Below are 12,230 nucleotides of genomic sequence, written 5' to 3' on the forward strand. Positions count from 1 at the left end.
AGCTCTAGCAAGATTGCTTGGTGATTCTCAGTTTTTCTAGTGACATTCTTTAAAAATTGGACTTACCCACTTTCATGCTGAGACACTTTGAAAACTTTGTCTTAGACCCTTACGTATGAACGAGCCTGTTTCCCACCCATGTTGATTATTTCCAGTGACTTATCCTTAGGAGGATCCAGTAGGATTTTATTCTTATGATCTTTGTAAGTTGAAGGATTGAAATAACTTAGTATCAGAGTTGTTCCCTCCCATGCTGTTTTGTTATGGAAATGTGCAAACGTACAGGAGAACTTGGAAGGATTTTACAGCTTTTTTTTTTACCTACCTATAAAAAAAAAAAAAAAAAAAAGTTTTTTTTTTTATAAGCCCACCACCAGATTCTGCCACTAACATTTTCGTGACTCGCTTTATCACCCATCCAGCTGTCTGGTTTTCAGATGCATTTCTAAGCTGCAGACATCAGTATGTTTCCCAAGTTCATTACTGATAATTGTGGCATTATAATACAGTCCGTAGAATCGACTCTTTTGGCCTGGAAATGCACTAAAAAATGCATTAGAAACTTGTTCGTGTCATATGTATGGTTGTTATTTCTGGTGATGTCACAAGCGCACGGTGCCATCAGTCACTTCTCTTTTCCGTCTTCTCAAACGCAGTGAAGGAGAGGAGGAACTGGCACCGGCACGACTGCACAGAGCCTGACGACGGCTCCAAACCGGTGCAGGCTGGGACCAGAACCTTCGTGACCCAGCTACGCTCACGAGTCTTCCCAAGGTACGCAGACGCCTTCTGAGCACAGAAAACTTAAGTGTTGGCTAGAAAGTGCCATCATCCAAAGCAGTGCTTTTCAAACTTCAGGTTTCAGCCTTATTACTGTTGTCCACCAGCTTTTCACTTTTTTTTTCAAATGAAATAGAAGAGAGTAGAAAAAAATCAGTACATTGCAAGTAATAGGGTTAAACAAAGCATAGTTTCCTGGAACTTTTATTCTGTATGTGTAGATACACAGGGTCACCATGTACAGTCCATTTCTTATGTGGGCCACAGCCCCCAAGTTTGAAATGCAGGGACCTCAGGTGCTGTTCCCAGGACTTGGCTCTATGAGCAGCAACTGTCCCTTCTCTTGCCTTTCACCTCATGTTCTCTCTTCCGACTGTTTTCCTCTTGGTTGTTTCTGTATCTGCCTCTGTACCAGGCCCGCAGGCAGTACCCACAACTGTCACCCAGCCTCTGGCGACATCAGGGCTGGGCTTTTTGATTAAGGATCATGAAATGTGCCTGAATTGTGTGTGGCTGAGAGAGAGTCAAAAGCATTAGAAGGCACTGAATCACACTAATTTAGCGCACTTCCTGCTCACTGTCTGGCTTGTGTTTAAGTGATAATATTTAATAGGTTTTATACAGGATCCTAGCCAGGCTGGTTGCAGGGGAGAAGCACAATTTAAGTTTGAATCACAGGTGGCCTGTGATTTACCTCGCTGTTTCTCTAGCCTGTAGGATTCTTATCTGCTTCTCTCCTTAATCCTTACACAGAAAAATATGAACGATAAACTTCTACTGTTGGTTCCTGAGGTCTACTGAGAGAAAGCAAGCATGTAGGAAACATACTAAAGGCCCTATACCCAAATATTCTCCTTTAAGTTTCAAAATCACAGGAAAAAAATTTTTTTTTTTTCCGTTTTATTGGAAAACACTTGATTACTTTGGAGCCTAGGGCCAGAGTTTTCAGCCTGGGCCTATGGGCGGCCTTCAGAGAGGCTGCGAGCTCCCGAAAGTGTCTGCACAATTTAGTGTCAGTGCAAGTGTGCCTTTCTCAGGGAGGAGATGCCGAGCTTTTGTTAGAATTTTTTTCAAGTAGGCTTGTGACTCCAAGTGTTAAGAACACCTGGCTTTTCTACCACAATGAACGTGAATGAGGGTAGGTTATTGAGATGTTCACAGACGTCCAAACTGTAATTACCATTAGCTAAAGTTCTTTTGGTTTTATTTTGTTTAACTCCATAAACCTCCACATCACTTAAAAACATAGTAGAGTAACAAAAATTACTAAATCACTCACACTTGATATGATTAACACAAAGTGTATAAAATAAAGTGGGTTACTGTCCCCATCTTCCATTTTGTTTAGTGTAAATCTTTACGCAGAAAAAGGTCTAACAGGATTCACAGGGCACACAGTGGTGGACCAGGGATGCTCGTCAGCCGCCCGTGTGCCGGTCTGTTCTGCTCGGCACTGAATTGTCCTGTGTCCCGTTCAGCTCTGAGATGTCTCACCCATGTTCCTGTAGAGGTGTGTAATGTTATGTCCAGTTGTGTACATTGGAGTAAGTAGTGTGTGTTATTTATGGATTTTCCTTTAGAGAGTAGAAAGGAGCTTTCAAAACAGTTGTTAAAAAAAGTGGAATTAGGATGATAGGTTGAGAACGCGTCATACTACAGTATAATGATATTCACAGTATAAATTATAATATATACATACCAATAATATAGTATATGAGTTAATCTATTTGCACAGTATTTTTTTAACTGAACATACCAACGAAGATGACATTTCTGCCCCCCGTTTTTCCTCAGTGCCGATGAAGTCATTGTAAAGATGCATGGCTGTCAGCTGACACAGAGATACCTGGAGAAGCATGGATTCCACGTCCCCATTATGGTCCCGAAATTAGACGACCTAGGACTCAGGCTCCCCCCACCTACTTTTTCTGTTACAGATGTGGAACGTTATGTAGGTACGAGCTTGATTCCTTTAAGTGCTTGGGAAAACACAGCAAAAGAAAAAATGGTTAGTGTCCCAATAATATGAAAAGTTGAATGAAGAGGTGTTAATTTCGTTCAGTTTCTTGTTTCGGGGAAAGTGAAACCCACTATCAGCCCTTGTTGAAAACTGTTTTTCCTCAGCAGACCTACAGTGCTTAGAGAAATAGAATGAAACCTTTCAGCCCCGTCGTCTGCCTTTATGGAGTCAGTACATTTTCTGGTATTCACTCAGGAAAAACCACAACTGAGGTGAGGCTACAGAAACCAGGAAAAAGCAGACATTTGGAAATTGGGCTGCTCTGAGCAGCTCTAGATACCAGTGCAGATCCTCCTCTGAGTACACCAGCCACCTCTGCACTGTAATTAGCCCTCTGGATCCTGTGTTAGTGGCCTCCCACTGCTTAGAGGAAGGACCACAGAAAAAGAGAAGAGCGTCTTAAACCCGTCTTTGTGTGGACTTGATGAAGGTTACCATTTAATGACTTCTGGACTTAATATGTGATTTTGAAACCCAGGAAGGCTTAAAAAACAAGCCAGGAGGCCCTTCCTCTGTTGCTCCATTGTTGACTTTAGATACAGCTGATTGTGAGGATCTTAGTCACTGTCAGCAATGGGTACAGATTGAAGATTAGCTCTCAAATCTCCTGCTACTCCCAGTTGTAAATCTGCTACATTAGCTCTCCAGCATGAAACATCTGAGATATTACCCCTTTATCGAACCACTGGTTGCCGAGACTCACTGATGACTGTTGCCCTGAGGAAATCGAGTTAAATGTCATGACTTCACATTCCACTAACTGGGAATATTTGATAAATCGGGATGAGACAGAGGTTTAACGTAAAGCTCATAGCACTGTAAAATCAACATCGATAGCCCTGTGCAATCCATGGCTAAAAAAAAAAGAAAGCTAGTGTCACATAAAATAAGTCCAGGAAAAAAGGTTTGAATTGCTCGGTAGCTAACTTCTCAGTACTCCAAGGCATGTGTGTGTTTCCCTCAGTTAAATACCAGCCACAGGATTGTCTTGTCTCCTGATGGTAAAATAAAGAAGTAGGTTAGGCAACAATTTTTAATCTCTGTCAAGTTACACTGAAGTAAGAACAGGCATTTATTTGCTTTCTACTTCAGAGCGGGTGAGTGTTGCCGTATGTTGAAGGCCACCTTCTCCTGTTGTACACTGCAGAGCTGGCGATGCTTCCCAGGGTGGGGAGGCAGTGGGGTGACTGGGAAATATAGAGTGATCAGAGCTCAGAACTCAGTCACATGCGCTCACGTGACCAGTTTCTGCTTCCTGATCACTTGCTTCCTCTTGAAGCCAAGAAGGCACAACCAGGCCAGACGGACTTGCTTGTCCTGGCCAGCTTGCTTCTGATTCGCCATTGACTGATACGGTTTGGAAAAGGAGAGCTCTTGAGTCTTAGGTGTTAGAGAAGGGATGGGGGAAACCAGTCCTTTCACATTTTGAATGAGGAAGCGTCACACACTCTCCACGCGCCAAGACAGTGCATTCCTGTCAGCGTGGCTGCACGTCGGAAATCAATGGTAGAAAGCTTCATAAGCCATACAAGCTTTTCTCTCGGTTAATCGTGAAGGACTGTTTTATTCCTTCTCTCAGAGAAGAACATCTTTTCAAAAGTACTTGTTGGACTTAAGAATATAGGAAGAATCTTTGTTTAGATTATGTAGTTTTATGGATGGCTTAACTCTCATACCAAGTAAATATGGTCTTTAAAATATTTGTTCGTAGGGCATCTATTGATATAACCCTTAAGCCCAATCAAAAGACTGTTACTTCTCTCTGCAGGTGGTGACAAAGTGATAGACGTCATTGACGTGGCGAGGCAGGCAGACAGCAAAATGACACTTCACAGTTACGTTAAATACTTCACGAACCCTAACAGACCAAAAGTGTTAAATGTGATCAGCCTGGAATTTTCAGACACAAAGTGAGTAGCTCTGGGATTCTGGTTCAGCGTCCTGGGTGTTAGTTACATGTAGTTGAAAGATCAGTTTATTTTAGTAAGAAACTTTTATGACTTCTGAAGCAATCCTGGGTGGCTAAAAAGCTTGCTTTGGAGCACCCTGAGAATATTCAGAAATAAGATGTGTTTGAAACTTAAGTACCGCTGTTAACCTTGCATTCCAGTTAATTACTTACTTGGTTTGGGTTGAGATGGGAGATACTGTTTTAAGAAGTTTTAATTTGCATGATGTGGGTGTGTGTGTGTGTGTATGTGTGTGTTTGCTTTTTTTTAAAGGATGTCTGAATTGGTGGAAGTCCCTGATATAGCCAGAAAACTTTCCTGGGTGGAAAATTACTGGCCAGATGATTCAGTCTTTCCTAAGCCGTTTGTTCAGAAATACTGTTTAATGGGCGTTCGAGACAGCTACACGGATTTCCACATTGACTTTGGTGGCACTTCAGTCTGGTACCATGTCCTCTGGGTAAGATGTGTTTCTTTGTTCTATTGTTGACCAAAAAAATCACCATGTTTTTCCAGTGGCACGTTCTCTGCTGTAAATGACGTTTGTAAAGGGGGACATTTTTAAGTGGGAATCATCAGGTTACCTTTAAACATAGTTTTTGGTGTTTTTTTTTTTTTTTTGGTCACTGGGGTTTGAATAAATCATTGATTGGTTGAGATGAAACAAGAAGTTGGGAATGAGCTGTTGGAATGAAGAGTTCTCTAATCTTTTTTTTCTGCTGAAACTCTTTTATATCTTTGTACGTTACATTTTTCCATCCCAAGTAATGGGGGAGCTAGGGCTTCTTAGTTTACATTTGGATTCCTTTTTTGCCTTCCATCTTTTAAGTTGGCTTCTCTTAGCCTCTTGTCTCTTTTTGTTTCCTCTTTCCCCTTGCCAGTGACCAGTTATTCCCTGAATCAGATACCTGCAAAGGAGCAGAATTGTAGTAATAATTGTTTCTGGCCTTAAGGTTGGGCCAGGACAGCTGGTTGAGTAAGATGGGAACGCCCATACCAATCCAACTTCCCCATAGCAACTTACTTTCGCCTTGCTTTATCTAGAAGTGTGCCATTTGGTACAGTAGCCGCTAGTCACATATGGCTATTTAAATTTAAGTTATAAAAATTTAAAAACCAAAACCCAAACAAGTTGCTGTCAAGTCAATTCTAGCTCATGGCAGCCTCGTGTGTCAGAGTAGAACTGAGCTCCACAGGGTTTTCAGTGGCGGACTTTTCAGAAGTAGACCCCCAAGCCTTTCTTCTGAGGAGCCTCTGGGTGGACTTGAACCTCCAACCTTTCTGTTAGTAGCCACCCAAGGACTCTAATTAAAATTAAATATAATGAACACTTCAGTTCCTCATTTGCACTAGGCGCATGTGCAGCGCTCAGTAGCCCCGTGTGGCTACTGTACTGGATAGCACAGATCGAACATTTCCACCATCACAGGAAGCTTTATTGGGCAGCACTGATGTAGAATCAAATCTCAATCTATATCAAATACCCATCGCTCAGCAAGCTATGGACTATATTTGACCCTGTATCCTTGAGCCCCTGTTGTTTTTCTCCATGAGGAAGCAAAGGGTTAGTTCATTAAAGGAAGTTTGTTTATAAAAACAAACCAAATCCATTGCCACTCTAGTTAATTCTGTCTCGTTAACGACCCTATAGGGTCCTATAAGGACAGAGTAGAACTGCTCTATGGAGTTTTCAAGGCTGTAAATCTTACAGAAGCCGACTGCCGTATCTTTTTCCCAAAGTTTGTTTATAGATAGTTTAAAATAATAGGTATTTAAAACTAATCACCATGTTAAAGACCTTAAGAGAAAGGGCAATGTTTGCAGCGTTGACTCTCTCTGTAACCTGACTTCCATACCTTGAAAATGAGAGGAGACCAGTGGGACCTTTGTGGTCTTTACCTTCCTCTCTGTTAATGGTTTCCCCAACACATCTGGATTGACTCATTGTCACATCTGGGAGGGGGTGCTGTGGTGCCTACAAAGTTGCTTATTAACGGCGGTAGCTTGGGTTTTTTTTAGCTATTGACTAGGTTTGTGAAATATGTCTTTCTGAGCCTAAAAAAACCCTGACAATTATCCAGTTTAATTTAGGTCATTATATTGGGAAATGTAGGCCATCTTAAAGCATGCCTTTTCTTTTTCAAAAACTAGTATGGTTACTTTCTTCTAGGGTGAGAAGATTTTTTATTTAATAAAGCCGACAGATGAAAACCTGGCCCTCTATGAGTCTTGGAGCTCCTCAGTGACCCAGAGTGAGGTGTTCTTTGGAGAGCAGGTGGATCACTGCTACAGGTGTGTGGTCAAGCAGGGACACACCTTGTTTGTTCCCACAGGTAAGGCTCTAAGCCCACCCGCACACCATGTCGGGTTCCGCTGGTTCGTCACATCCTCGAGAGCACTTGTTGATTGTCTGTCTTATTTTAGCCTTCGTACTGGGTGTGAGGTAGTAACTCATCGGGTTTTGGATTTGCATTCTTCTGATGACTAATGATGCGAACCTTCGTGTGCTTACCGGCCCTCAGTAGAGCTTCTTTGGAGAAACGTCTATTCAGGCTCTTTGCCCACTCTTTAACTGGATTATTTGTCTTCATTGTTGAGTAGGAAGAGTTCTTTATATATTCTAGACACAAGTCCCTTATCAGATATATCATTTGCATAAATGTTCTCCTGTTCTGTGGGTTGTCTTCTCACCTCCTCAGTAGTGTCCTTTGATGCACCAAAGTTCTAAATGTTTGTGAAGCCCCTTCAGCTTTAACTCCGGTCAGCCCCGCTGCAGTCGAAGGCCAACCCTGCTTCAAGAACAGGGTGCCGGCCTGCACAGGAAGAGGCACTTTAGGTCAGGGCTGAGGCTCCACCACGGCTGTGTCCTCAAGTGTCCCTACCGGGTGTGTCCTTTTGAGATGTGACAGATACAGAGAGCAGGCTCTCTGGCCAATGGTTTTGAGAGTTGTGTTTCTGGTCTGAGCGGCCTTACTGACTGCAGCGTTCACAGGGACCCACCAGCACAGGCCCTGCCTCTTGGCTGCTGATGAATTGAGGGAGCGAGTGCCCGGAACTCCCAGAATGCATGCCTGTAGTTTAGGACAGTGTTTTAACTGTGAGTGGCCCAGCTCTCCTGAGTCCTTCCCTGCACTCCCTGTTACAGCTGGGCTCTCTTGTACCCTCTCCAAGTTCTTGAATTGAAATTCACAGATAATATAACCTCCTATACAAATAACTTCAAAAAATCAATTCGTGACCTAAATAGAACATGAAAAAGACATAAAGAGGAGGGGCTAGATGGGAGCTCTCTGTTCTGTTTGCACAATTTTTCTGTATAGTTGAAACTGCTCTAAAAAATAGTCTATTAAAAAAATAAGAAATCAAAGTAATTTATAAAAAAAAATAATATTTCAGCCCGTGCCTGCTCAGGGATGGCAGCATGGAGGCAGTGAAACCCTGAGGTGCCTAAGCCAGCAGGCCAGTACAGGTGTGGTTATTGGCCACACAGCTTCTGCCAGAGGCACCGCTGTGGGTCAGTGGTTCGGAAACACTAGCGACCATCAGAATCACAGGGGGCTTGTTAAAACACAGATGGCTGGGCCCTATCCCGAGAGATTCTGATTCTGGGAATCTGCATTTCTAACTAGTTCCCAACTGCTGCTGCTGTCTGAGACCACGCCTTGAGGACCACTGCTGTAGGCAGCGTTTTTCCAAGGTGGCAGACACCTCTGCTAAACTTGCAAATGCTGGGAAGTATAACTCCCCCGCAGTTTACAACACACAGGCATCCCCCCAAGTTATGAACGTCTGACTTACGTACAACCCACAGTTGCGAACGAATCCCCATAAAACCCGTTATATTAAAAATGGAAGGTATATACAACTCCTCATAATAATAAATGGGTGCTAATTTGCAACTTGTATCAAAAAATTCTTGTTATTACTGTATTATTATGTTAAACGTAGTTTAGTGTATCTGGAAGTATTTCTTTAATGTTTTTTTGCACAGAAAGGTACACTACATATGATTTGCTAAGACAGACATTTGACTGACTGACTGACGTTAGATACAAAGGTACCTAACTTCTTGCTTACATACAAATTCAACTTAAAGACACACTTAGGAACAGAACCCCTTTGTCATCGGGGACTGCATCTAGTTGTATTTCTGGAAAGTTGTGTCAAAACCATGTATAAAATACTTTTAGACACATGCTATAGTTTCTAGGCTCAGACAGTTACAAACAAGTTTTGCACATGTATGAAGGCCCAGAGATACTGAAGGTTCTGAGTGATACAGGACAATTCCTTACTGGGTGGCGCTCTCCTGCAGGCTGCCCCCCCCAACCCTTGCTCATGAAATGCCACAGTGACAATCAGAAAGGCCCCCACACTTTCCAAGACGCCCTCCACCAGCAGGTCTGTCTCTGTGAGAACCACTTGTCTATAGGATTTGTAGCAGACTCAGGCACACTGCTGATTTTTTACTTCAGAGCCAAGTTCAAGGCTTTGTCCCTTTAAGCATACAAATGGCCACCACTTAAAAGTCAGACAGGTTTTTTATATTGTGTTATGGTACAATGAGGGGTCAAGAAGTGAAAAATGAAAGGGAATTTGTGTATTTTAAACACAGATTTTTACTTGCAGGTATGTGTGTATGTGTATTTACTTTATATGAAGCCTTTATTTGAAGTCCATGGACAGTTTCTTTAAGAAGTTAGGCATCTCTTAGAAATGATTCCCACATTGAAGCATTTTTTATGGGCAAACAAGGTATCACGGCTTACGGTCATAGGACCATAATCCAAAAAACCCATTGCCGTCAAGTCTATTCCCACTCACAGCGACTCCATAGTACAGAAGTAGAGCTGCCCCATAGGGTTTCCAAGGCTATAATCTTGACAGAAGCAGACTGCCACATCTTCATCCCGAGGAGTGGCTGGTGAGTTCAAACTACTGACCTTTCGGTTACCAGCCAAGTACTTAACCACTGCGCCACCAGGGCCCTTTCATGGGACCGTAAAAAAAAACAGAAATGAACCAATTGCCGTCAAGTTGATTCCGACTGACAGGACCATCACCCTCCATGATTCGGTGTGAGAGAGCTGCCTTTCCCTCCTGGAGTCAGGTCGCCATGGGGGTAGGGTCTTCGGATGCCTCCGGCCCCTTCAGGATGACACCTCCAGGTGACGCACTGTCCAGTCCCCTGTCCACTTGTGGGGCATGTGCTCTCCTAACCCAACCAGTGTAACTTGTCTCAGATCCTTAAAGGCAGTTGTGCTTTTAAACTAACAGAAGCAACTGCAGTCACAAAACCCTTTGCTTCGTTGTCTAATTGGATCAGTGTCTTCGTTTCCTCAGCAGTCAGCGCAAAGCCTGGCGTGTAACAGGCGTTTAATAAATATTTGAATGAACGAATCTCTGGACTGTAATGGCCACTAACGCCCCTAGCACTGGTGTGTGAAGTGGATGGATAGATGTTGACGTGTCGAGCTACTTAATTGCTTCACAGGTAGACAGCACATTCTTTTGGCTTAAATATTGAAAAACCGCTGATTTATGTACTTTTCCCCGTTGCAGGGTGGATTCATGCTGTGCTCACTTCTCAGGACTGTATGGCTTTTGGGGGGAACTTCCTGCACAACCTCAACATTGGCATGCAGCTCAGGTTTGTGTCAGCGGTATTTAAAGGGTGTTTGTCCTTTCTTAAATGGGACAGCCTTTAAAAGTGTCAAAAAAAATAAATATGCAACACATTTTAATTGAGAGTCCAAGGAGATAGGCCCAGAGAAACAACTAGCAACAGGAGCTTTTTGCAGCAGTATTATGTTGTAAGATTTTGTCAGGGAGAGACCTTAATGCATTTCAAGTCTAGAATGAAAAAAATAATTTATTCAGCTTGAGACTAAATATCTGCCTAAACTTCAAGAATTGTGCGAAAACACCTGTGCTGTCCTGTGGCCATGGTCACGGTGCGGGGAGTAAGGCCACACGTGCTAGAGCACAGCTGCCCCTGTCGGAGTGGTCGTCAGAACTCCTGCCTCACTTTGCTGTGGGTGAGGGACGCACAGCACTGCCTGCCCCCTCTGTGTGAGAATGTGGCCTCTGGGTAACTCTGTTCCCTGGTGGCCTGATTAGGGTAGAGAGCTACTCATGGTTAAGAGTGGTTCCTGATTGAGAAACTGTGTCAGACTGGGAGAGAGAGAAGCACCCAGCAGGAAACCAGCTCTTTGGACTTCCCTGAATGAAGCACCTCTGTAACTGGCCGTGCCTCTTGTGGGAACCCTGGAAGCTGTGCGTCTGTGAAGAGATGGTGGCTCCTGTGGGCCTGTAGCTTTAAGCTGGGTGCGTGGATCTCATCTTTGTGAACCTGAGCTGTCACACTGGACCACTGCAGGGATCCCACAGAAGAGTAACACAGCAGCCAGCCGTGGGTCCTGCCTTCTCACCTTCTGAGTCGATCAGCACCGCACGGGTCTTGTGAGCCGAAATGCTGAGAAGAGCCTAATGTGCCCCAACCCCTGGGTAGTGTGGCCAGTTGTCCTACACAGAGAGCTGTTTTCTTCACACACAGTTTTATTTATTATGGTAGAGCCCTCATAAAATTCCTTCTGGTTAAACTGGTGTACACCTAAGGTGTGGTCTTCTGTGAAGCCCAGTGTAATTCTGAAGTCCCCTGTCAGATTTCATAACACCAGAACCTGGACGAGATCACAGTTCAGTGTTGTCCAAGTGTGGTGGTGTAAGTACTAGACAGTACTTGGTTGGCCTTATATATCATGGTCTACTTTTATTTTCCTTAAGTTGGTTACCTACATTTAATTTTGAAATGTGAATATTAAATACCTCTTCAAATCATATTCCTTTAGGTGTTACGAGATGGAAAAAAGGCTAAAAACACCAGATCTTTTCAAATTCCCTTTCTTTGAAGCCATATGTTGGTTCGTAGCCAAAAACTTACTGGAAACCCTGAAAGGTAATTAATAGTTTGTACATTTTGTTGTACGTGTGTTGCATGGCGTTTGTAAATTCACTAACCATCATCTAACAGAAAGAGAAGGTGTGGCCGTCACCCCATTTTGTTTTTTAAATACACCGTTCCGCTTCCAAGAATCTGTTTAGCAGATTAGAGTCTCTAGTTTACAGCCTCACAAACCTCTGTTCTTCAAGTCAGCTCTCTGAAGAGCTGCATCCAGACAACAGAGGGGATGTTTGAAAACGTTCTTCTCACTCAGTGGAATGCTCCCAGGCATTTGCCTTGAAGACTTGAGATAATACTTTTCTGTTCTGAGAGATTGAGAACAGGAAATTCTGTTCAGGACCGTTATGCTGGCTAGTGTGAGTCACTTGTTAGTGAACAATCTGAAGGCATGTCAGTTTATGATTCTGTAATGGAAGAAAAATGTTTTCTGAACATCCCTCTATTTCAACTCAAAGCTATTTTTTGGAATGTGGGACTTCAGATTTGGGTGTTCTTACATTTCAATGTAACAATCTCT

At 43.1% G+C, this 12,230-nt stretch overlaps 1 protein-coding gene across 2 annotated transcripts in view; it reads left to right on the top strand.

The window, feature by feature from the left end:
* KDM7A (lysine demethylase 7A) overlaps window positions 1-12,230 on the top strand; it is an 82,906-nt gene that overhangs the window by 44,294 nt on the left and 26,382 nt on the right. Inside the window, exons 3-9 of one of the 2 annotated variants that reach the window (XM_049893179.1) lie at window positions 657-774; window positions 2,575-2,735; window positions 4,569-4,710; window positions 5,023-5,209; window positions 6,920-7,082; window positions 10,312-10,399; window positions 11,601-11,707. In XM_049893179.1, the coding sequence (XP_049749136.1) occupies window positions 657-774; window positions 2,575-2,735; window positions 4,569-4,710; window positions 5,023-5,209; window positions 6,920-7,082; window positions 10,312-10,399; window positions 11,601-11,707 (966 nt within the window). Of the gene's footprint in view, window positions 1-656; window positions 2,736-4,568; window positions 4,711-5,022; window positions 5,210-6,919; window positions 7,083-10,311; window positions 10,400-11,600; window positions 11,708-12,230 lie in introns of those variants that run through there. The other variant, XM_049893180.1, reaches the window with a different exon arrangement.

This window comes from Elephas maximus, chromosome 8 (assembly GCF_024166365.1).
Source record: "Elephas maximus indicus isolate mEleMax1 chromosome 8, mEleMax1 primary haplotype, whole genome shotgun sequence".
In the NCBI taxonomy this organism is placed as follows: domain Eukaryota; kingdom Metazoa; phylum Chordata; class Mammalia; order Proboscidea; family Elephantidae; genus Elephas; species Elephas maximus.